Source organism: Melospiza georgiana, chromosome 9 (genome assembly GCF_028018845.1).
Source record: "Melospiza georgiana isolate bMelGeo1 chromosome 9, bMelGeo1.pri, whole genome shotgun sequence".
NCBI classification, from domain to species: Eukaryota; Metazoa; Chordata; class Aves; order Passeriformes; family Passerellidae; genus Melospiza; species Melospiza georgiana.
Window position 1 is genome coordinate 7,696,276 of NC_080438.1, and position 24,115 is coordinate 7,720,390.

The 24,115-nt window shown below is 47.9% G+C and overlaps 1 protein-coding gene across 1 annotated transcript in view; it reads right to left on the bottom strand.

The window, feature by feature from the left end:
• Positions 1 to 24,115, bottom strand: part of HMCN1 (hemicentin 1) — a 163,760-nt gene that overhangs the window by 6,476 nt on the left and 133,169 nt on the right. Inside the window, exons 72-103 of the mRNA XM_058030107.1 lie at positions 21,410 to 21,551; positions 20,276 to 20,420; positions 19,437 to 19,564; positions 18,638 to 18,794; positions 18,340 to 18,461; positions 17,997 to 18,161; positions 17,711 to 17,818; positions 17,433 to 17,570; positions 17,165 to 17,299; positions 16,666 to 16,935; positions 15,997 to 16,187; positions 15,415 to 15,628; positions 14,811 to 14,945; positions 14,140 to 14,330; positions 13,570 to 13,651; positions 12,281 to 12,550; positions 11,604 to 11,774; positions 10,915 to 11,085; positions 9,482 to 9,652; positions 8,698 to 8,868; positions 8,366 to 8,536; positions 7,807 to 7,977; positions 7,437 to 7,586; positions 7,129 to 7,266; positions 6,680 to 6,801; positions 5,643 to 5,880; positions 4,558 to 4,620; positions 3,394 to 3,513; positions 2,993 to 3,127; positions 2,517 to 2,630; positions 2,139 to 2,264; positions 1,333 to 1,461 (exon numbers count right to left, since the gene is read on the bottom strand). Coding sequence (XP_057886090.1) covers positions 1,333 to 1,461; positions 2,139 to 2,264; positions 2,517 to 2,630; positions 2,993 to 3,127; positions 3,394 to 3,513; positions 4,558 to 4,620; positions 5,643 to 5,880; positions 6,680 to 6,801; positions 7,129 to 7,266; positions 7,437 to 7,586; positions 7,807 to 7,977; positions 8,366 to 8,536; positions 8,698 to 8,868; positions 9,482 to 9,652; positions 10,915 to 11,085; positions 11,604 to 11,774; positions 12,281 to 12,550; positions 13,570 to 13,651; positions 14,140 to 14,330; positions 14,811 to 14,945; positions 15,415 to 15,628; positions 15,997 to 16,187; positions 16,666 to 16,935; positions 17,165 to 17,299; positions 17,433 to 17,570; positions 17,711 to 17,818; positions 17,997 to 18,161; positions 18,340 to 18,461; positions 18,638 to 18,794; positions 19,437 to 19,564; positions 20,276 to 20,420; positions 21,410 to 21,551 — 4,954 coding nt within the window. The remainder of the gene's footprint in view (positions 1 to 1,332; positions 1,462 to 2,138; positions 2,265 to 2,516; positions 2,631 to 2,992; positions 3,128 to 3,393; positions 3,514 to 4,557; positions 4,621 to 5,642; positions 5,881 to 6,679; positions 6,802 to 7,128; positions 7,267 to 7,436; positions 7,587 to 7,806; positions 7,978 to 8,365; positions 8,537 to 8,697; positions 8,869 to 9,481; positions 9,653 to 10,914; positions 11,086 to 11,603; positions 11,775 to 12,280; positions 12,551 to 13,569; positions 13,652 to 14,139; positions 14,331 to 14,810; positions 14,946 to 15,414; positions 15,629 to 15,996; positions 16,188 to 16,665; positions 16,936 to 17,164; positions 17,300 to 17,432; positions 17,571 to 17,710; positions 17,819 to 17,996; positions 18,162 to 18,339; positions 18,462 to 18,637; positions 18,795 to 19,436; positions 19,565 to 20,275; positions 20,421 to 21,409; positions 21,552 to 24,115) is intronic.

Genomic DNA, 24,115 nt, shown 5'->3' on the forward strand with positions numbered 1-24,115 from the left:
ATAAAAATATAAACATAAAATTCAAAGGATAAAAATACATTAGGATGGAGTTTTTAGTGGCCCTTGGTCAGAAGGCAGCTTTAAGGCTGCTGGTGTTTTGTGAAAACCTACAGTCCTAGACTTTACCTGGCTTTTTCCTGTCAGAAGTTTAAATGGCTTAAATATAAGTTAAGAGTCTGGGATTGGTTTTATTTCAGTACAGAGGCAGATGGCAGAAGTAATATAATATCTTATATAATGTAATGGTCTACAGTCAAACACTTCTTAGTACAATTTAATCTCTTTTTAAAAATCCCAAACATTCTGGCTTTTGACAATCCAAAATCTTAGGTTGTTATAAAAAACAAAATAAGAAAAAACTATTTATCACTTAGGAAAGCTAATCTTGACGTAGTCATCCGGGAGGAATACTTTTCTGACATGATACGTAACAGCAACCAAAACCAGCCTCACTTGGTGGCACAAACTCACACTCAGAAATCCTCACTATCAGGGCAGGTCAGCTCTTACATTTGAAATATTTGACATAAATGCAGTAAAGGTGATTCTAAATGATCCTACTGCCTTCCTGAAGTCTCTTAAATGCCAAGGGAAGTGCTTATTCACTTGCCCTGGCCCTACACATTAAACTCTCCTGCCCCCCACGTCAGAGCTCTGGAGTCTTCCATGATGTGGGAGAAAACCCTGGGCGGCTTTATGCCAAGATGGACAGGGAGTGACTGCATGGCTTGCATTCCTGTGAGTGCCAGGGATCCTATTCCTTCCCTGCTGGGAGCCACCCATGTCAGGAGGGGAGCACTGAGGGAGCAATGCAGATCAGGTCCCTGTGCTCTGCCTGCTGGGGAACACCCCTGGCAGTCCTGATTGGGGGGATAGGTGATGTTCAGGAGCCAAACTGAGTTCTGGGTCTGCTGGGCCTCTTGCAGCTCCTTGGGGTGTGCTCCTAGGGTAACCCACATGACTCCCTGTGTGACTGCCTTCAGGGGAGAGCCAGGGCATGATGACCCAGAGATGAGCACAGCCAGGCACATCAACAAACCCCACCTGATTTTTATAACCAAAGCCTCCTGTGGAGTGGTCATTTGCCACATCCATCCACCAGTGCTCTGAGTCCCTCTTACACTTTGTTTTCAAAGTACAGCCCCAAAGCAATCTCTGTTTGGAACCATTTAGCTCTGTTTGTTTAGAACGGAACACTTTGTTTTAGATGGCCAATCTGGAGATGCAGAGCAAACGTGTCTCTACAGCATGGTGTCGCCCAGGGACAGCACTGCTGGAGTTCTGCAGCAGAAAGCCAGGCCAAGCAGAGCACAGGGGTGAGTGGCAGCTTACCCACGCAGGGCCTGGCGGGGCCCTGGGCGCGGAATCCTCGCGGGCACACGCAGCGGTAGCTGCCGCGGGTGTTCTCACACAGCTGGTTGTAGCGGCACTGGTGCGACCCCGAGCGGCACTCGTCAACATCTGCGGCACACGGCAAGGCAACAGTCACAGCTCTGCAACAGCCACAGCTCTGCAACAGCCCCGCGGCGGGAGGAACCTGGGGCTGCTCCAGCCCTGCACGTGTCCAAGGACAGGCTGCACGGGGCTTGGAGCAACCCAGGATGGAGAATGGTGGCCTTGCTTGCACCAAGGGGTAGAAATAGGTGATTTTTAAGGTCCCTTCCAGCCCAAATAATCCCATGATTCCACTGGAACATGATACCACCATGCTTTGGTACCACCTACATCATCAGCTGTGCTTAAAACCCTCCCTGATAAGCAGCAGGGACTTGTGATCTTGATTGAGTGCTCCTAAGCCAAACTCTTAAGAAATCATGCCCACAGAGCAAAACAATTCAGTCAATGAATAACTGAGAGAAATCAAGGTTCCGACACAGAAAAGACACCAAGGGAAATCTTACTGTTCTTGCTTAAGAACAGTGGAGAACTAGAGGCAGCAAGGATGTATCTGCTTTTTAATACCAACTACAAAGAAAGTTAAACAGAGATGCTCCATAAGCAAAAAGAAGTTGGTGCTTTAGTATGTACAAATATTAATAACTGGAGATGGACAATCTTCAGGATCATTTAAAAAAATAAATATCATCATTGTCCCTGTGTTTCCCATAGCCACACAGTGCATTAATGCTTCTACTCACCAATGCAAGTCCCATTCTCTGCTTTGGTCATTCCACTGGGACACAGATCAATGCACTTATAGCCACCACGGGTGTTCTTGCAGAGCTGATCAGGCCTGCACACACTCTGCCTGCACTCATTGACATCTTATTCGAACAAAATAAAAAAAAAAAGCAAGATTGGACTCAATTATGTAATGAAATTACCCTGTGTCCACACATTGAATCATTTCATGCACATGGATCAGTCAACCCAATTCTTGCTGCCTTTGGCTTTCAGTACTGCTTGACAGTTTCCAAAATACATCCATAACAGCATTTTCTTTTATAAGACAATAGAGCAGCAAGTAAATGTTGAACTTTGTCTACTGGAAAGAGGGAATGGACATTCATCCCTACCTACACACTTTCTGCCCTTCAGCTGGAATCCTGGGTCACAGCCACAGTGGAAACTTCCTACGGTATTGAAGCAACGCTGATGGCAGGAGTTGGACTCTTGACACTCGTTAATATCTGTGGAACAACACAAATCCTTGGCACCAGGGCTGGGACTTACCCTGTGGGCACTACCTGAGCAGGCTTTGGCTGAGTTCTGCTCAGGAGTTTGCTGCTCTCCCATCTTTATACAAGAAAATTCACATGGGACACAAACCCAAGAACGTTAATTTCTTCCCTGACAGGATTTTAAATTTATTTCTAAAGACAGAAGAAGCAAAAGATTCAAAAACAAAACAAACCTAAAAACCAAACACCCCAAAATCCACAACCTTAAGAATGAAAATGTATAGACAGGTACTTGGAGGCTCCCTCTAAAGTGAGTTTCAGCTGCAGAGAGCAGCATTTCCAGCTGCAGAGAGCTGACCCCCGAGGTGTACCTTGGCAGCTGAAGCCGTCGGGCGTCCGTCGGAAGCCGCTCCCGCAGCGCAGCACACAGCGGAAGGAGCCAGGCAGGTTCTCACAGTCCTGTCCTGCATGGCAGCTCTGCCCCCCCACAGCACACTCGTCAATGTCTGCAATGGGAAATGAGCTGCAAACCCTGCCCAGCCAGCAAGGGACACACCAACCTGTGCCTTCAGCACCACAACTAGAAACACGTGACTGCAAGTACATTCAGCTGTGAAACAGAATATCACCAATAAATTGTGTTCTTACAATGAGAAAACGGCCCGAATAAAACCTCTCCTTAGCAATTTAAGTGCCTCTTAAGGCATTTTAAGGCCTTCAATTATCTAAGGGGCATTTGTATCCAAGCTGTCCCTAGCAGCATCTTCCTTACCCTGACAGGTTCTGCCATCAGCAGAGATGGTGAAGCCTTTTGGACAGGAACAGTAGTAGGATCCCACAGCATTGTGACAGGTGTGGGAACAAGGACTTCCAACAGCACATTCGTCTTCATCTGGAACAAGAAAATGTTTGAAAAACCAGTGAGACTTCAATCAAATTACTCCAATCTGGTCCTTCCTCAGAGGTGTGCAACTAGTAAAGCCCACAGGGCAAAACCAGATCCAGTAATACCCTTAATTTGCAATCTTTTAAGAGGTAATGAAATAAGTCCACAAAATTATCTCAGATGATTTGTCCCTAAAACAACCCTGACTCTTAGAGAGACAGCACTCATGCGCTTTTCTCCACCTCCATCCCCCAAGCAGGAACACGTGGGCTCCTGTCTGAGGTGCCAACACTCAGCTTTTCCTCCACACGTCACCCAAGTCCTTCATTGCTCTGCAGGCTCAGTGTCCTCCAGGTGTACCTAGGGTACTGATTTTAAAGCTGTCTGGGCACTACTCCTATTGTAGCTGAGGACAGAATTAACATCTTCAGCTGCTCTTGGACCTACACCCTTTTAGCAAGGATTACTCACACTTTTTGATGTGCATACTTTGAACTCTAAATAAAGGGGATGTAGGTTCTGGTGGTTTAATACTGTGCCCAGCTCTGGAGCCCTCAGCACAAGGTGGACATGGACCTCTTCGAGCAGCTCCAGAGGAGGCCATGGAGATGTGCCAAGGGCTGGAGCCCCTCTGCTCTGGAGCCAGGCTGGGAGAGCTGGGGGTGTTCACCTGGAGAAGGGAAGGATTCCTGGAAACTTTAAAGCCCCTTCCAGTGCCTAAAGCGACTCCAGGAGAAGTGGAGAGGGACTTGGGACAAAGGCCGGCAGGGGCAGGACACAGAGAATGGATTTCCACTGCCAGAGGGCAGGGACAGATGGGATACTGGGAAGGAAGTTTTCTCTGGGAGGGTGGTGAGGCCCTGGCACAAGGTGCCCAGAGAAGCTGTCCAAGAAGTGTCCAAGTCCAAGCTGGACAGGGCTTGGAGCACCCTGGGCTACTGGAAGGTGTCCCTGCCCATGGCAGGGGTTGAAATAGGGGATCTTTAAGGCCCCTTCCCACCCAAAGCACTCCAGGAGTCCATGGTCACACCCAGCCATGTCAGTCCTTACCTGAGCAGTAAGGCCCAGATGAGTCCAAAGCAAACCCTGCAGGACACTGGTTGCTCCTATCCCCTGTATGATAAAGGAAGCACGTGTCACTTGTGTGTATTTATTATATTTCAACACCAAACCAGAAACTTTTAAATCCAGCCTTTAGTTTTTTTTCTACTTTGGCACTAGAAGTCAGTACTGCATGGCTTGTGCTGGTTTGAGTAACACTGGGGCCCCCTCAGAGTGAGCTGCAAGTTCCCTCCCAGCCTAATGCATCCTGGAAAGTTTCTTGTTGAAAGAATAGAGACCATTCAGTTTTACTTCACATAGAAGGAGGACAATAGACCCAAACCAAACAAATCATCATGTCACAAATCTTAGGAGGTCACTGTAGAAGAACACAACCATGTACTACAAACTGCAATGAAAAATTCAGGGAGAGACTCCTCAAAGGACACAGGGCTTTGGCTGCTTGAAAACTGAAATTTAAAAAAATCCCAAACACCAGCATCTTAATTGTTGGAGGAAATAAATGCTAGTTCAGTAAAGGCTTAGCCAGATCTAATCACAGGCATATCATGACCCAGAGACTCCCTTTTATCAGATCTCTTTTTAAATTAGAAAAAATTGTATTTGGTTTTCAAATTGTACAATGAGCCCCTTGTCTGGCAAGAGGGTAAACCTTATTTTACTTAATTTAGAATCTTGTTACTGAAAAGAAAGACTGAGGCAATCCCTCTGTTTCTTTTTCTTCCAAACCAGAGTAATTTCCCTACCACATTAAAAAAAACAAAAAAAAACCGAACAAAACCAAATAGCGTTAAAAGAAGTAACAGGCCAGTTTGCTCATTAGAGCTTCTCAAAGGAAAATTTGCTCACCCAAATCCATGCCCATCCCCTTTGGTCACTCAGGTTCATAAAAGTCAGTAGTTGTCAATGCTAGCTAAGAGTTAATTTAGGGGTACATCAACAAGACTGTTAGGTGCTGGGATCTACACTAAAGCTACCCAAGTTTCACAGAAGCTATGGGTGACTCAATGAATTCTAGGAAGAGAGGACAGTCTTTCCCCATAGTCTGATTCCTGGGAAGGCTAGAACAATACCTTTTGCAATGGAAGCCTGGATTGTGAAAGCCACGGCCTCCTGCAGCGGGTGGTACTCTGTGGTGATGGAGGCAGCGCGCAGGGTCTGCACCAGGAAGGGCATCCTGCCCTTGGAGGGGTCGTAGGCGATGGAGTGGTTCCACGTGTAGGGAACGCTGACCCCGTCTGCCGCGAAGAGCCGCGTGGAGTGCGCGTGCAGCTGCCCAGGGCCCGTCTGGATGTAATCCTCTGTGTAATCCTGCAACACAACCCTGGCCTTCAGCTGCTCCCACACCAGCACCACCTGGGCCTGGGCTTCAGAGCTGGGAGATGTGCTTGGAGAAAGGGGCTCATCTTAACTGCTGAACAAAGGGTATTGCACATGCATGGGTCCGTTTCACTCTTATTTTAACTGCTGAATCTTTACACTGCCTGGCCTATTAGTTTAAAAAAAGATTCAGACTGAAGTACTGAGGATCCTCATGGTGGAAGCCACAGCAGAGGATTTCTAAAAAATATCTTACTCCTCAATAACAATCTTTTGAGGTCTAAATATTTGGCTTTTATTCAAAGTCAGATGCTGACAAATGTGCTAAATAAAGAAGTGATGGAGAGAAATCCTGCCACTCAAGAGGGCATATTGGACATACTATTATATTGGGCAGACTTCATATTGCAGTTATCCAAAATATCAACAACTTCTGGTATATTTGTTGTATGGTGGGATTAATACAGTAAAATACTGTTACTAATTACTAAGAGAGCCTAAAGATGCCTCTAGAAACCTTTCTAGCTCTGCCCAAAGCAACCCTCAATAACTGCCCTGTAGACCCTCCTCAACACTACCTGCCAACACCTCAAACTCTTGAGAGACCAACACCACCCTCCTCATGAGAACTTTCTGCTTTCAAAGGCAACATCAGCATCATCAGTTCAACCAGGCCCAAAAGAAGTCACATACAGTACGGAAGGTTGCAGGACTCAGTGTTTCCTGCTTTCCTCTGGGTGAGAGAAGTACAGATGCACGAGGGCAGGTGTGGTACCTGAAGCAGCTTTACCTTGACACTGACATCAGCCACCGACTGGAGTTGCAGCACGTGGCCACTCACAACAACATCCAGCAGCAGGGCCCCGTCCGTGTCCAGGCCCCGGGCGACGTGCGTCATGCGCAGGATCTCACCTGGCGGTTTAACAGCACATTCATTTGGCACACATTCCCAACAGTGACTCCCAACAGCCACATGGAATCAAAACTGGAGTCCCCTGACTAGTTATTTCTACTTACATTTTGTAACGTGTACCATGCCCATGAGAAAAAACAAGACATATTTCAAAGTACAGCTCTAAAAGTTGGAATAAAGCCTCAGAAGGCTACAGTCAGTCTGAAAACATTAGTGTAAACACAAGACCCAAATTTCAGCAATGGTCCTCTGCTGTCTTTTCAGAAATGCAGCCTCTGTCTGGCTTACTGGGCACACAAAGAGCTGATCTATCCCAGGCAACTCACCAGTTGCAAACTCCACTTGAGTTTCTCTCTTGAAGACAGCGTCAGTGAGTGTAAACCCATTCATTGCTTCCCCAATTTCTTTGGCAGTTGTCCAATAAACGGGGCTGAGTATGGAAACGAGCTTTCTCATCGCTGGGCCTGAAGGAAACATCACAGAAAATCGGGGAGCTTTGATCTCATCACAGACCCACATACACAGGAGCTGAATATGAAGATCTAGAACTAGTGTAACCCTTCAGATTTAAAGCAGAAGACCATAGGTATTGGTGCATTCAGAGAAAAAATTGATCCAAATCAAAGAGGCCTACCCAGGGTCCGAGGGACGTTTGTGATCTCTGCCTGTATCACTCTGGTGTCAGAATCCAGGCTGTCTGTTACTGTGGCGTTCAGGAAAGCAATCCCAAATTCCACATCATTGATATTGCCAATGATGCTGCCCTTGGCACGTGCAGGCCCACCTGTGCAGGGGATAGAGGAGAGGCAAAACACAACCCCATGTGATAAGTGCTGTTGGGTATTTTAGGGGAGAGAGAACTGGGCTTTAGTTGCAGGGCAGATTTAAGCCCAAACAATTAAATTACCCAATCAACTGGCCAAGATGAGAGACAGCACCAGTGAAATCAGGAGTGCCACAGGCTTTCAGCACAGTGTCACTGCATGCAGGCTGTAAATACTCACCAGGACACGATTGGGTGTTGCACCTGGATATCTGGGAGGAGTCCCCAGGGCAAGGACGGCCACGATTCAATGGGGCTGGGCTGCTGCACAGGCGCACCCGGGTCTGCTCTCCTCCTCCACAGGAAGCAGAGCACTGGCTCCATGATTGCCACTGCCCCCAGTTTCCATCCACTGCAGAACAAAGAATGAAGAAAGGAATTTTTCAGTTTAAATGCTTCAGGCTGCATTGGTTATGCTGAAGTCAATTCCTTCCTTGGAGGAACCAAAGTTCTAAAGGAATAGCTCAAAGGAAAACAAAATCATTTTAACAGACAGGTGTTGAACACTCCTGCCATCAGAAACACACAATCCCAGACTGGTTTGGGTCGGAAGAGACCTTAAAGTTCATTCAGTCCCACCCCTACCACAGGCAGGGACACCTTCCCCTGTCCCAGGTTGCTCCAAGCCCAGTCCAACCTGGCCTGGGACACTTCCACAGGTGACCTACATTCCTCATGTGGCATATCCCCTGATGCCTCCCAGGGAAAGCTGCACTGTCACTGCTGCCGTGAGCACTGACCTGGGCACAGGTCCGTGCTGCACCTCTGGATCTGCACGTCAGCCCCAGCACAGGCCCTGCCGCCGCTGGCCGGCCGTGGGTTGTCACAGCTCCGGTACCGCCTTGTCTGGCCTCCGTTGCACGTCCGACTGCAAGTTCCCCAGCTGCTCCACGGGCCCCAGTTGCCATGAACTACAGGAATAAGTCAGATTTGATCTTCCACAGGGATTTAAAACCAGACAGTCAAGCTGGGAAAGTACTTTTGTTGGAGAGTAACTTCTTCGTTTTCTTTCTCCCAAAAGAAAACAACCAAACCCAGAGAGTGCGCGAACAGCCCAACCCAAAGCACTCACCTGGGCAAGGATCACTGTTGCAAAAATCCATTTGTATGTCACTTCCCTCACATTTGTGTCCTCCAAACTGTGGGGCCGGGTCGGAGCAGTGGCGCGTCCTCTGCCTGCTGCCTCCCCCGCAGGACACGCTGCAGGAGCTCCAGCTGCTCCATGGGGACCACTTCCCATCCACTGGGGAGAGAGGCACAGCAGTGACAGCCCTTGACTCCAGCAGCAACACAGCACAGCAGTGCTACACTGGGGAAAGCTGAGCATGGATAGCTCTGCCTCTCTACAGCATCTCAGCTACTCAGGGATTTCTCCCCAGGGACCTGGGGGTGGGAGAGAGCTGGACCAGCCCTTGGCATGTGAGGTGGAACCAGAACCCCCCATGCCCTGGGCTGATCCCCCAGTGTGGGTAGCAGGGAAGAGACGATTCTGCCTGTCTGCCCTTCTCAGGTGAGACCCCACTGCAGAGCTGCTCCAGCCCCGGGTCCAGAAGCACGGGAAGAACATGAAGCTTCTGGAGAGGGTCCAGAGGAGGCCCCAGAGCTGCTCTCAGGGCTGGAGCAGCTTAGGGTTGGAAGAGACCTTAAAGCTATCTCTCTGGGAGACTTAAGGGTGTTCACCTGGACAAGAGGTGGGGTCCATTTGCAGGGTCTATAGCAGATGCTATGTAGTGACAGAGTCAGTGACAATAAAAAGCTTGAAGGGGAGTTTTTTCAGGGATTAGACTTTTACAACGAGAAAGTGTTAACCACGAGCGAAGCAGAACGGGCAGAGGGAAGGAGAAGCTCGGTCTCACCTGGGCAGCGGCGGCGGAAGCACAGCTGGAGCTGCGTGTCGGGGCCCGGGCAGCGGGGGCCGCCGTGCGCCGGGGCCGGGCTGGTGCAGAGCCGCGGCCGCGTCTGGCTGCCCTTCCCGCACGTGGTGCTGCACGGCCCCCACGGCCCCCAGGGGCTCCACTCGCCGGCCACTGCAAGGGCAGCACAGCTAGGTAAACACCGCCCAGAACGGGCACACAGCCGGGATATCCCTGATCCCACACACGGCCCCACAACAGGCACACAGCCGGGATATCCCTGATCCCACACACGGCCCCAGAACGGGCACACAGCCGGGATATCCCTGATCCCACACACGGCCCCAGAACGGGCACACAGCCGGGATATCCCTGATCCCACACAATGCCCCAGAACGGGCACACAGCCAGGATATCCCTGATCCCACACACTGCCCCAGAACAGAGACCTGGGATATCCCTGATCCCACACACTGCCCCACAATAGACACACACCTGGCATATCCCTGATCCCACACACTGCCCCAGAACAGACACACTCCTGGGATATCCCAAATCCCCCACAAAATGCCATGAGCAGTGGCCCAAACAATCAGCACTTTGACAAGCAATGATTGACCCTTCCCTTTCTGTTTTTTAGCTGCATCACCTCACCACCATCGTGAAACATCACAACTGAACACTTAATTAAATCTGGAGTTTCCCAATTCCCTGGGTAGGATGGAGGCTTGAGCAGGGCCAAGGCAGCCTGGCTAAAAGCTGCCAGAGAGCAGCAGCCCGAGTTGATTTTCCTGCCAAAACCTAGAGGAATGAGTCTCAGGCCTATGGATGAGTATTTGGCATCACAGTGGCAGCAGAGCCAGGGAAAAACTGAAAAATCAAACTGCAAATTGTACACAAGGGAACATGACAGTGGTAAAGGCTCTGAATAAACTACAACCTGTAAAATGTGGGACATACTCATGAGACAGGAAGGAAATTTGAACATTCAGGTGGTTGGGAGCAAAATGTGGCTAAAAATTATAACAACAGAGGAAGATACACAGATAAGGTCTTAAATTATTAACAATCATTTTTACATAGCTTTAAATAGTTGGTGGTTTGGGTTTGGTTCTTTTCTTATTTCAACTGCCTTTGCAGGATAGGTTTAGAGTAGAGAAAATTTAAATTGTCAGGATGTGGGTAACAAGTACTGGAAAACAGTAAAATACAAATTAATATTTTTACTGGTATAAAAATAATTAAAATAAAGAAATTGCTGAAATTTCTTACGATTACTTTTGTGATTCCTATTTCCAAGAACTTGTGCCATTCAATTTAAAAAAAATAAATAATGAACAACTAAAAATAACCTGAGATAATTTGGGCTTGGAGAAACAAAGAGACCTGTATGTGAAGCCCCTCATGCAAATAAAGTTAAATTAATCTTCTCTTACCTGGGCAAGGCCTAAGGTTGCACATGACTGACTCCAGAGCGCTGCCCTCACAGGGCTTCCCTCCGTGCTGAGCTGGGGGGTTGCTGCAGGTCCTGCTCCTTGTCCTGTTCCCTTGGCCACAGCTCCTTGAACACTCGTCCCACAGCCCCCACTCCGACCAGCTCCCATCCACTAAGGACCAGAAAAAGCCCAGCTTTCATTAAACAATATTTTTGCAGTATTTATTGAACTTTTCTCTTTCTTTCCAAAATTAATTACAACTACTTAGAAAAACTAATCTGCCATCAAGATCCATGGTGATAAAAGTTCATTGTTTGGGCATTTAATACAAGGCACATTAAAAGTGTCAATTCATTGTGGTTTTTCAGGACTTAAATGGGGTTTACAAAATAGAGGGAGAGAGACTTAGATGGGCAGACAGCAATAGGACATGGTTTTAAATTAGAAGAGGAGATACTTAGATTAGGTATTTGGAAGGAATTGTTCCCTGTGAGGGTGGGCAGGCCCTGGCACAGGGTGTCCAGAGAAGCTGTGGCTGCCCCAGGGTCCCAGGAGGTGTCCCAGGCTAGGTTGGATGGAGCAGCCTGGGCCAGTGGAAGGTGTCCCTGCCCACGGCAGAGGTGGCACTGGGTGGGCTTTGGGGTCCCTCCAACCCAGACCCGTGTGGGACAGTGTGTCAGCAGCAGTACCTGGGCAGGGCTGGCGGTGGCAGCTGCGCAGGTCGCTGTGGGGCCCCTGGCAGCCGCGGCCCCCGTTGGCTGGCACGGGGCTGTCGCACTGCCGGACGCGCTCCTGCACACCCTGGCCACAGGTGACGCTGCACGCCCGCCATTCCAGCCAGCTGGAAAACCCGCCGTGCACTGCAACGGGAGCGGGGATGCTGCTGGGCACTGCTGGGGCCTGCAGCTCCCTTAGGCCGGCACAGAGAAGTGAAATCTGCACCTCCTGACCCCTGGAAATCCACCTCACTTCATGTCATTTCTGTGTACAAATCTCTTGCCATAGTTCAAAGACAATTACTGCATATGCTCCTATTTTCTTTAGAGGCACAGTTCAGTTATGACGTGTTCTGAGGACAGGATCTGACTCAAGATCTTTTAGTCATAATTTTTGTCTCTCAGCCTTCACAGCCTCTGTTTCTCCCAGCTGGATGAGTATAATAGAACAAAATTTAATTTTATTAAAATTAAAGAGAACCCCACTGACACTTTAGACTAGGCTCACCCTAGACTTAATGCTTATAAAGAAAATAAGATCAAACATCTCATCCATAAAACGTGGGCAAGATGAATGTTGACCACATTTGATGCAGATTAATGCTGTCATCTCCCAGCTTCAAAGTGACTCTGCTGTTTTGTGCACTTACCCTGCACAGTGAGGGGCACTGTGACGAGGACAGAGCCCAGGAGGTTCCTGGCCACGCACTCGTACTGGGAGGTGTCCTCCCTGTGCAGCGCGGCGATGCGCAGGGAGCCGTTGGGCAGCAGGGTCACTCTGTCACTGTCCAGCAGGGGCTGGCCCTGGCGGGACCAGCTGATGGCAGGAGGGGGCTCTCCCCTGGCCTGGCAGTCCAGCACCGCCGTGGCACCGGCCTCCAGCACCGTCCCCACCGGTTCTACAGTGATCACTGGGGGGCCTGAAGAGAAAGGGCTCTTTGGGTGACAGCACACGAGCACAGGTCTGATTGATTTAGTACTGAAGTGAGTGCAGAGAAATCCCCAGTCAGTTTACTTTGACTAAAATTATTATTGCTGATCCCCTGCTGGCTAAATAGAAACACAGAATCCTTAAAGTTGCAAAACAGATCATCAAGTCCAACTATCAACCCAGCACCACCACTGATATTTACCACTAAACTGCGTCCCGAAGTGCCACCAAACAGACAGGCTACAATGCCAACAAGCTGGTTTGAACATGCAGCAATCTGAGGACTAAAGCTGAGTTGAAGGCCCAGCTATAAGAGCCCATGCTCTTCTTTATTGCTAAAATGGGTTGTTTTTAATAAAACCCACAGGAAGATGCTATTATTCATATCCAGAGACAATTGAGAGGTAAGGAACAGACTCACAATGCTTGAGGCTACAATAGGAAGGGCATATTTAGAAATTACCCCACTAGCAAAAAAAACTCTAACATACTATTTTTGCCAAAACTAAAATATTGTCAATGAGAATTAGGATTCACCTCATATAAGTTGAGAGTCTAGTTTATTCCAGTTGTATGGAGTGAACTAAGAGAAACAGGCCCCTTTCAGAGAGTGATTCAGTTCATTCCACTCTGGTTTCTACAATGAGGCTCAACCACTCTTTACATCCCTGTCTCTTCTTTGACTTCAATCATAGCTTAGACCAGATTCTCTAATGAAATATATTTCATTATATTCATAATGAAAGATACCCAGAGAAGCTCTTGGCTGCCTCATCCCTGGTAGTGTTCAAGGACCAACCAGCTCTAGTGGAAGGTATCCCTGCCCACAGCAGCTGATCTTTAAAGTCCCTTCCAACCCAAGCCCTTCTACAATTCTGTGAAAGAGGAGATGAGTCCAGACCTCCAGGGCAGTGCCCACCCTGAAACACTCCCCCAGGAGCTGCCTGCACCTCCCCACAGGCAGTTTTCACTCCCTTAAGGGGCACGAAGCCTCCCTTTGAGCCTTACTCTGCAGGGTCAGTGTCAGGCTGCGCTCCACCACACCCACGTCATTGGTCGCCACGCACTTGTAGTCACCAGCATCTTCATTCTGAGGAACAAAACAGGGGCTCAGTCTTCAAGGCCCCTCCTGGCAGGGAATTTTAATCCCAATTCAAAATACAGACATGAGTACATGGGGAGAAATAGGAGTCTTGCTGTTCAGATTAGGAATTTAGATTTGGAATAAGAGATTTGCACAAGGAGAATGCAATTGCTTTTCAGCTGACCTGTAGAAGCCAGGCTCTCTTAAGGCCAGGAGCAAAGGTCCCATTAACTGGTCATGCCCAGGATCTCACACACCAACCATTAGTATGTAAATTCAGTCCTTCTGACAAGCAGGGAGAACTCTGACCCTGTCAGAGGGGATTTTTGCCTCAACAATTTGAATCTAATTCCAGTCTGAATTAAAACATTTGTTAAAGGTGAAAGCAAAAAAAGGATAAATGTCTAGCCTGACTCCTTCAAACCAGTATGATCAGGAACATCTTTATCAATCAAGTTCAAAGCAGGCACTCACAGTACAGGGGCAGGACTCACCACAGTGCCATAGATAGCAAGGGAACCATTCCCAAGCTGTCGGATCCTGTTGCTAATCTGAACTCCCACTCCTTTTCTGCTCCACTGGATGGTTGGAGGGGGATCTCCCCTGACTTCACAATTCAACATGGCATTGCCACCCAAGGGCTCAATTCTGCTGGAGTGATAATCCCCTTTGAAGACTGGAGGCTCTTAAAAAACAAGAGATGGCAGAGAAATAGTAGAGCCAAAATAAAATGTGCCTAATTGAGAACTGCTGACAGGGATCACTCAGCTCTGACTTTCTGAAGGGGGAATTTCAACCTGTTCAGATTTTTCCCATTTAGCCATTGGCAAGGTATTATATACTAGGGGGAATGGCTTTAAACTTAGAGCAAGTAGGTTCAAAGTGGATACTAGGGGGAAATTCTTCCCTGTGAGGGTGGTGAGGCTCTGGCACAGGTTGTCCAGAGAAGCTGTGGCTGCCCCTGGATCACTGGAAGTGCCCAAGCTCAGATTGGATGGGGCTTGGAGCAGCCTAGTGGAAGGTGTCCCTACTCACGGCAGGGGAGGCACTGGATGAAAACCTCATAAGGTCCCTCCCCACCTGTTCCATTCCAACTCCACTATCCAAACCCAGTGGGTTACATGGAGCTGTCCAGCAACAAGCACAGCTGCTGAATTTCATGTACCTTTGACATACACAAAGCCAATGGCCTTGACAGAGCCCACAGTGTTCTCTGCAGAGCACACATAAGTCCCAGAGTCCTCCTTGGACACCCTCTCGATGAGCAGCTCACTGTGCCCGTTGACATCGTCGTACTGTGCTGGAGGGAGAGCAGGGAAAGAAAGGGTCATTGCAGGGATTGCCATGTACACAGCTCACAGACTGCTTGGATCTGTGCACTCTCAGCAGCACAGCCATGGGGTATTGTGCATCCTTGAGGCACTCCAGGAATGCACAGGAAGTCACTGCTGTGACGTTTGCCCACATGCACCAGTTCACTTCAGCTACCCCGTGACTTTGAGCATCAATTGCTGATGCTGAGTAAATACCATCAGATAGGAATGTTTTTAATGTGCTACATTATTGGCTACGGAAGAGGGATCATCTTTTAATCACCTTACAGCTCTGTCTCAGAGGCCGTTCGATTACATAACTGCATTAACACTAAAGCTATTCCTCACACAATCACTAACAGTTTATTCCAGCTACAGTTTTCTTCTTCCCTGCCCTAAAATGCAATGCTGCACAGGGGAAAATAATCTGCAGCCAAATGGCCATCAGGGACTCACCTGGAATGATGTTATTGTTAAAGGTCCATGTTATTCTGGGGACAGGTACCCCAGTTGCTTTGCAGGTTAACCTGAGCTGTTCTCCTTTGGTCAAGGCTATGTCTCCAGGCAGTTCAGTGAAAGCTGGGAGCACGTGCACTGTCAGGGTGACCGTGTGCGTGTCCTCCCCAGCAGCGTTGGTGGCTATGCAGGTGTAACTCCCAGAGTCTTCGGGCTGGAAGGAAACATGGTGGGGAAATTTCAGCTGGGATATATCCGACAGCTTGGATATATCCTATAGCACATGCCACTCATATCAGTAAGATAATCTTGAAAGGCATGGAACAAGCATTCAGCCGAAATGCTCAGCTGAGTTCTTCCACATCCCTAAATTTGAAGGATGACTAACATTTCTTTTTACCCTTCCTGAAGATTTACCACTACAAATTCTTCATAGATTTTACTCCCCAGTGGCAAATGAAACTTCTGTAATTATTTTGGAACATTAAGAACAAGAAATCAAAATAAAACAATGACTAACCCAAAAGTGGATCTTATCACTGCCAAATGTGTCCAGTAATAGCTTAGATGCAGGGAGCTTACCACAACACTGTCCAAAATGAGGTCTCCACCAGGCACAGTTTGATATTTTCCCACTGTGTCCTTTAACAGCATGTTGTCCTTCCTCCAGTTAATTGTTGGTGCTGGGATCCCCTCAGCCACACAGGACAGAACAGCCTGGGAGCTCTCCGTGACCGCGTACTGCGTATCCGTGCTGCGGATCCTGGGTGGAACTGTGGGGAGGTCATTAGAAACAGTTCCTCTGGGCATTATCCAAGCACAACACTGGACTGAAGCAATCCCTTGCCTGGACATCCCAGATTGTCCATTTTCATCAATGACTGTGCCAAGATTCAAGCAACTTGCCAATATTACAACTTAGTAACACTCCGCTATATTAAGTAGCGCAATTTTCTTGAACTCCCCGCTGTACATCCCTAGCTCCTTACTCCCTGTGGGGTCACAGTGGTAACACACATAATTTCCCTACAATCCCATTTATCATAGAATCACAGGATGGTTTGGGCTGGGAGGGACCTTAGAGGCCATCTCATTCCAACTCCCAGCCATGCACAGGAACACTTTTGACTATCCCAGGTTGTTCCAAGTCCCATTCAACCCGGCCTTGTAAACTTGCAGGGGTGGGGAGTCCTCAGCCTGTCTGGAGCAGCTGTTGCAGTGCCCCCCATTCTCCCAGGAAGAGCTCCTTACCGTGCACAGCCAGCTCAGTGCTGGAGGTGCTGGATCCAGCAGGATTGATTGCTGTGCAGGTGTAGCGGCCGCTGTCCCCGGGCTGCACAAACAGGATCTGCAGAGCTCCTGTGCTCAGCATTCTCCTTCTCATGGACTCTGTTATCTGCTGCCCATCCTTGTGCCAGCTGATCTCTGGCCCAGGGTAGCCTTCAGCCTCACACTGCAGAGTGACAGACTGATCAACAGCAACAACATATTCCTCCACGTGGGACTTGATAACAGGAGGAACTGAAAGCAACAAAGACAATTATTGAAAGAATTAGATGATGTAAGAAGCAAGGAACTCTTTTGTTATTGGTGAAAATAAATGTAAAAGCATGCCCTAAAGCAGACATCTAACTAAAGGGAATAAACCTCCTGAGCTTTGTTCAGCATCACATCAAGGAAAGCACCAGGTCCCTTTCTATCGCTCAGAATTGTATTTGGACCAAGAGAAGGAGTTTAAAAGGTGATTTACCTTGAACTTTCAGCTTGATCTTCCCCAGAGCAGTGCCTGCCGGATTCTGAGCAACACACATGTAAGTACCAGCATCTTCCACAGCTGCTCTGGTAATCTGCAAACTGCCACTTGGCTGGACCATGTAACTGTTCCCTAAAACAGATATAATTGAAGTATGACACTTCTGGTTTGGTGAACCAGAGGAGAGGAGAAACCCAAGTTCGAGAAAAGAAAATGGGTGTCTGTGTCACAGGAGCAGGCAGGGTCCCAGGCTTTGGGAGGATACCTGTGGTGATGATGTTGATGCCCTCCTTCTGCCACGTGATCACGGGCTGAGGAGTGCCCGTGGCCTCACAGGGCAGCACAATGGGATTGTTCACAATGACATCCAACGCCCCCGGCTGGGCCTGGATCACGGGTGGCTCTGTGGAATGAAAGAAAAAGGGAAAAGCAAACATTCAAGGCTAGGACAATACAGAAGAGCACTAAAACTGTACAACCTGAGCAGGCTGAAGTAGCAATGCTGGCTGCTAGAACAGCCTTGCTCACCAGCCTCCAGCTTACCCTGCACGTGCAGAGCGACGTGCCTGTGGGCAGAGCCTGCAGCGTTCCGGGCCACGCAGGTGTACCTGCCCCCATGGGCCAGCTGGGCAGAGGGGATCTCCACAGCTCCTGGGGCAGAGAGAGCACCACATCATGCAGAGCATCCTCCAGGCACGGGTGCTCCCTTACAGCATCCCTCATTTCATTCCAAGCTATCAGAGAGGGAATCTCTGGGGGATTGTTTGCATTTCTGTAATTCATTACTTATGGATGTGCCTGATTGCACTGATTTCCTGCAGCACATTACCTGAAGAGAGAATTCTGTAGCCATCTCCTCTGGGAAGCAACTTGATGCCATTTTTGGTCCAATGAACTGAAGGGATGGGAACACCAGAGGCGGTGCAGGAAACCACGACTGGAGAGAGCTTTGTCACCAGGAGCTCTGTGGCTTCATCAGCTATGGATGGGGGCACTGAAAATCAAGAGCAGGGCAAAGGTTATTCACCCACATTCATTTGTTACAAATTCCTGGAAATACCAGAGAGTTATGGATATGAGCATCAAAGAGGAATGAAATAAAAATATCAACACCAGAACACCCCAAAGAAGTTCTGGATGGCACACACATGTAATAGCAATATCCCCTCTACCTTGAACAGTGAGATCAATCGCCCTTTGATCTTCTCCTGCCTCATTTGACACAAAGCACTCATAGACAGCAGTGTCATCCACAGTGGGAGAAATAATTACTAAGGAACCTGAAGACAGAAGTCTGAACAAAGGAAAAAGAAAGTAAAAGCCATTGAAATACTTCTTTCCTTCTCAGGTAATCAGCACATTGCATCTGCTGGCTTGGCAATGTAGTGTTTAAGCACAGATAGATTTTTCAAGTCCCAAAATCATCCCTGAAAACTTGAAAGCCACAATGAAAAAGAAAACACCTCTCACCTGTATGTATTCTGGTTCTGATCAACACTAAGAGGATGTCCATTCTTTTTCCAGCTAATTGCTGGTCTGGGAATTCCAGTGGCTTCACAAGGCAAAGTGGTTTGCACATTTACAGTAACTGTGATATTTGTCTGCCCAGGAGCAATAGTTGGAGGAACTAAGAACAAACAAAGCATAATTATTTAGAATATGTATATGTGTGTGTGTATGTATATATACATACATATACACATTTCTTGTGAGAAATGGATTTGTAAAGGATTCTCAAAACCTGACTGAAAGTTCACATGGTCTTGTACATTTGTATGCAAACTCTGAGATAGAGTGTGCTGACTTAGGCCATGGAACAGAGATGATATTGTTGAGAGACTGAACTAGAAACAAGTTTCAAAAGATGGCCTTGCAAAAAGATCAGATATTTTATAGAATTAGAGCTGTGAAAGATGCATTGTAGGAAGACCATGTGGGGTAAAATAATAGGTGATTGGTGTTAGAAGTATTAGCAGCACTGTGTGCCAAAGGTAACAGGCTGAAAAACATTTATAAGGTATTGTAACCAGGAAATAGGTTGGCTTCTGATAGAATGGTGTTAAATTTTACATCTCTTATGTCTCACCCTTCAATGAGACTGATAGTGGAATAACACCTTTTAAAACACCTCTCAGTTGCCCCGTCTCTGTAAGGCTGGGACTTTCCAACTATTTCTCCCCTTTTTTTTTAACCAGAGCAGCTAAGAAGGAGCTAAAGTGAGACTGCCTGTGTCAGCAGCAGCCTGCAGCCCGTGGACTGGCTGCCCTACCGAGGACGTGCAGGTCGAGGCGCTGGCGCTCGCTGCCCGCGGCGTTGGTGGCCATGCACACGTATCTGCCCGTGTCAGCCACCTGAGCCCAGGGGATGTGCAGGGAGCCATCCTCCAGCACCAAATACCTGCAACAGAGCAAACGGGGCTGCCCACCAGCCATCCACAGGGCACCCTGCCAGAGCACACAAGAGATGACTCAGGGGACACAACCAACGGCCCAAATAAAGCATGCATTAATTTGGGCACAGTTCTCTCACTAATCTCACTCTTTCCCAGCACATGCATTTCCCAAAGAAATTATGAAATCTGGCTGACATGGTGATGTCACATAAGTGATACTGGATTTACAGAAAACAGCCAATCCCCTTTTGTTTTAGTTTCTCATTTAACCTTAAAAATCTTAATGCCTGCACTTTTTCTTTGCAATACAACAGAATTGCTTAGTATTTCCTCAGTTCTAGAAAATGCCAAACTTCTTCCTTCTAAAACAGTCAGGAGACAGAAACCATTCACTATAATAAAAGTTGGTACTAAAACATGTATAAAAATCTTCCTGTATTAGAAAATACGGAATAGCTTTTGGTCTGCATTAAATTGCTTGGCTTCATCCCAAAACTCTGTGTATGTATAAAAATCTAAAGATCTTCCACATTTACTCTTCAAAATCTCTAATGTCAGAATAATTATATTTGGTTACCAAAGGCATTTTTTAATCTTTCTTAACAACAAAAAGGTGAAATCTTAGGTGCTGCTACTTTTCTCTAGAAAAATTTTCTGTAATAAATACATTCTTAAATAGCAATGAAGAATATTTATGCTAAAATTCTGGACAATACCTGGAATTGTTTCCAGTAAAAACAGCCCCATCCTTCCTCCAGGTGATCCTGGGGGCTGGAACTCCTTCTGCAGCACACTCCAGCAGGGCAGAGGTGTTGATGTGCACCATGACAGGCTGGGGGCTGCTCCGGATCGTGGGAGCCACTGCAAGGGACAACTGCTGATGACACAAAGAAGTAACTCTACACTGCAGTGATTGAAACTGAACACATGAAAAGAGCTGCAGCAGTGGGTCTGGGTTCATTGCAAAGACAGGAACAAGTTTCTTACCATTCTGGGTGATGGTAATTGCCAAGGTGCAGCAGGAAAGGAGAAAGAAAGTTTGGCTGAAATGCATTGCAAAGGTCAGCGGTACTGCAAAGGGTACTACTGAGCTAAAACAGCAGGAGTTCAGCACATGGAATTCAGCAAGCTAAGGCTGTGGGAATATCCTTGCTTCCTGATTACACACTAAGGAGAAAAAAGGACTTTAGCTGGACCAGGTAAGGCCAGTCACTGGGGGCACAGGGTAAGGCAAGGCCCATGTGACTGGGCTGGAAACAGAACAGCAAAAGGGGGAAAAGTTCCTTCCAGTCACCTGAGTGTGAGAGTAGAATAACTTCTCATCAGACTAGAGGTGAGAAAATAAAAAGGTTTAAAACAGAGCTCAAGGCTATGGTAGCACAGGACAAGTATCAAGCATAAGGCCCCTCAAGCCCTGTCCTCTGCAGCTGCAGAGAATGTGCCACAACTCTCGAGCCAGCTGTGAAACCTTGTCCCCAGGGTGCCAATCAAATGCTTCAAAGAATTGCTCTGGGTTTGTTCAAGAGCATTTGACAGTGTTCACTGATATGTGATATCAGTGGATATGGGTGTTCACTCTGCATGTATCCTGACTCCATGTCAGGATGATGTCTGGATGCAGCCTCTGCATCCAGGAAGCACAGACAGATGGGAGAGTGAGCCATTGCAAGTGCCCAGTAGGTCCCTTAGTCTGGGGCCAGCTGTGGGCTCAGCAGTGGGACATGAGACCATGCACATGGCCCTACAGTTTGGGCATGGCCTGAGAGGCCAACACATGGCTGGAAAGTGACCACAAATGCTCAGTTCCTGCTGCCTGAACTGCTGCAAAGCCCAGGGTTGCCCGAGGTTACCGTGCACTGCCAGCAGGAACTCCCTGGTGGTCTCCCCTGCCACGTTCCTGGCCACACAGGTGTATCTGGCAGTGTCCCCCAGCTCGGCGTTGTTGATCTGCAGGTACCTCCCGCTGGACAGGATCCGCAGCCGGGGCCCTCCCTGCGGGCACACAGACACAGGCAGGGCTTAGCCCTTCACTGCTGGCCCCTCTGCACAGAACATCTGCACTGCACAGCACTAACAGCCAGCAGAGAAGGGCACCAATGAACCAGGGACTGAGCTCACTCCTGCCTTTACATCCCTGAAGAGAAAAGGGTGAAGAAAGCTTTTAAAACTTAGCATTGCCTACTGGTTCTCCATGGAAACCCCTAGTGAGGCTTGTGCCTGAAGGAGGCAGCTGTTACAGAGCCAAAGGGCTTTGGAGCTTTTATGGAAAGGGGCACCTAATAGCACATGATTAATTTCATTTATCTTGTTATCTATGCACACTACAGGGAGAAGGAATCAAAGTTTCTCTACACTTCCAGCATCACAGTCTGGCTCAGCTGGGAGGCAGCACAGGCTTAGCCAGCTCAGTTTACCAGCCAGTTCACCAGCCAGCAGTCCTGGGCACAGGCTGCCCCCTCTTCCCAGTCCTGCAGTGACACCACAGCCCCTGCCAGGAGCCAGTTCAGTGAGAGCTTCACCACACCAAGCCTGGGTTGTGTCTGCATCAATCACTGACAGCAACATCAGCTACGAGTGCTCAGAGACCTGACTGGACAAAAACCAGCAGGAAAAAGAGTACAAATGTAGCTTTTTCAGTATGTGCTGCCCACCTTCTGGAACTAAAGCTGACATTCCCTTCTACGCTTCTGGGTAGAGGGTCTGAGAAGGGCACCCCAGAGAGATGAAACTCCAGTGGCTCTGCACAAGCACCCTGGTACTCTGCTCTCACCCCAGGCACCAGCTCCAAGGCTGCAGTGCAGGGCTGGAGCTCTCAGGTGACACAATTCACCACCAGGGTGGGTTACTGGCAGATTCTGGGCTATCACTGGCCTTTCCTGTTGAGAACACAACCTGTGTGATGGTTTCTAAACACAGAAATCTAGAGATAACAGAAGACAGAGGATGAAGCTATAACTTAATCCTTAGGCTCTACTCAAAGTAAGCCAGAAAACTCATGTTGGGAAAAAAAAAATACAAACTCAGAAAGTATTTTAGTGTTTGAAAAAAGCCAGGTTAGGCCAGGAGGCTTCTATTCTTAAGTCTCAACGTGCATTTCCAAAATCCCTCAAGACTGCCACAACTTCAAAGCTGCTGGAGGCCAGATCTTTCCATAGTTCTGCTGCACAATTCCATCACTCAGCACACAGAGATGGACTAGGGCAGGCCTCACCTCAAAATCTGCCCAGTGGAAGACAACAAAAGCGGGAGGAATGACAACCTCCACAAAGCTGCTTCACAAAACCAGTGATATTTGAATTGAAGTAACACTGCAGGCTGAGAACCTGCCTTTCTCCAGCCCTCTCCTGTCACTGTGACACCTCCACTTCTCCAGGCAAGGAGCATGATTTTCCAAGGAGCTCCTCACCTCTCCTCCCACACCCAAGGACACCCATTTCCAGCTGCCCAGGATTAGTCAGCTGTTACATTTCTTTGGGGTTGAGAAAGCAGCTGGACACTGGGGAGAACATTGATTTCTCCTGATGTCTAGCATATGAGCTCATGGGTGGGCAGGCCCTGGCACAGGGTGCCCAGAGAAGCTGTGGCTGTCCCTGGATCCCTGGCAGTGTCCAAGGCCATGCTGGACAGGGCTTGGAGGAACCTGAGATGGGGGAAGGTGTCCCTGCCCATGGCAGTGGGTGGGACTGGATGGGCTTTGAAGTCCCAAGAAGCTTCAGCCCTCACATTCTGACATGAGTTCATGAGGCAGGAGGAGAACTAACAGTGCAAAGATAATTCCCAGGTTACCATCTGAGCATCTCTGGCTGTCACAGAGGCTGTTCCTCTACTTTTGTTTTCTGGTGAATATTTTTAACAGGAGCCGCTTTTCATGGTTTACGTTCCCTAAGCACTGCTTTCCAAACACAAGCTTTCCAATGAAGGCCAAGGCAAAAAGCATTCATGTATTTAATTTCCAAGATTTGTTCAATCTTGTTTTCATTTAAAAACCTCACCACCCAATTAGAGAATTAACTGTCCAGAAGTAGAACGGTCCTTTTAAATTTGTTTCCAGTTGGTTCCTGGGCTATATTAAGATCATGGTCCCTAGCAGCCCTTTTTAAGACATGTTCACCCACCAGATCCTTCTTCCAGTTACATTTAATTCTTCTAAATCAACCACAGAGAAAGAGTCTGAGGACTGACATGTCAGAGGAAAGCAAACAAGCAAAAACTTGAGTGAAGATTTAGTGATGGATCTCAGCTAAAGGAGAAAATTCATTATCTTATTTGTTTCTTCTTTATTAATGAACAAAGGTTGAGAGAAAATTTTTAATTAATAACTGAACCTTAATGTTCAGCTAAGAAGGACCTGTTCTGTGAGTGGTCCCAAGGATGGAAAAGAAAAAATTCTTTTCTTACAAACCATCCTCACCTTATTAATTGTCTCTCAACCAGCAATGACTCTCTGCCTTGCCATGGCACTATGGAATTCTGAGCGGGAAAGATGCACTTGGTACAAAACCCATTTTCTTTTAAAGAACTTCAATTCCTTTCTAAATGCTACTAGAGTAGGAGGA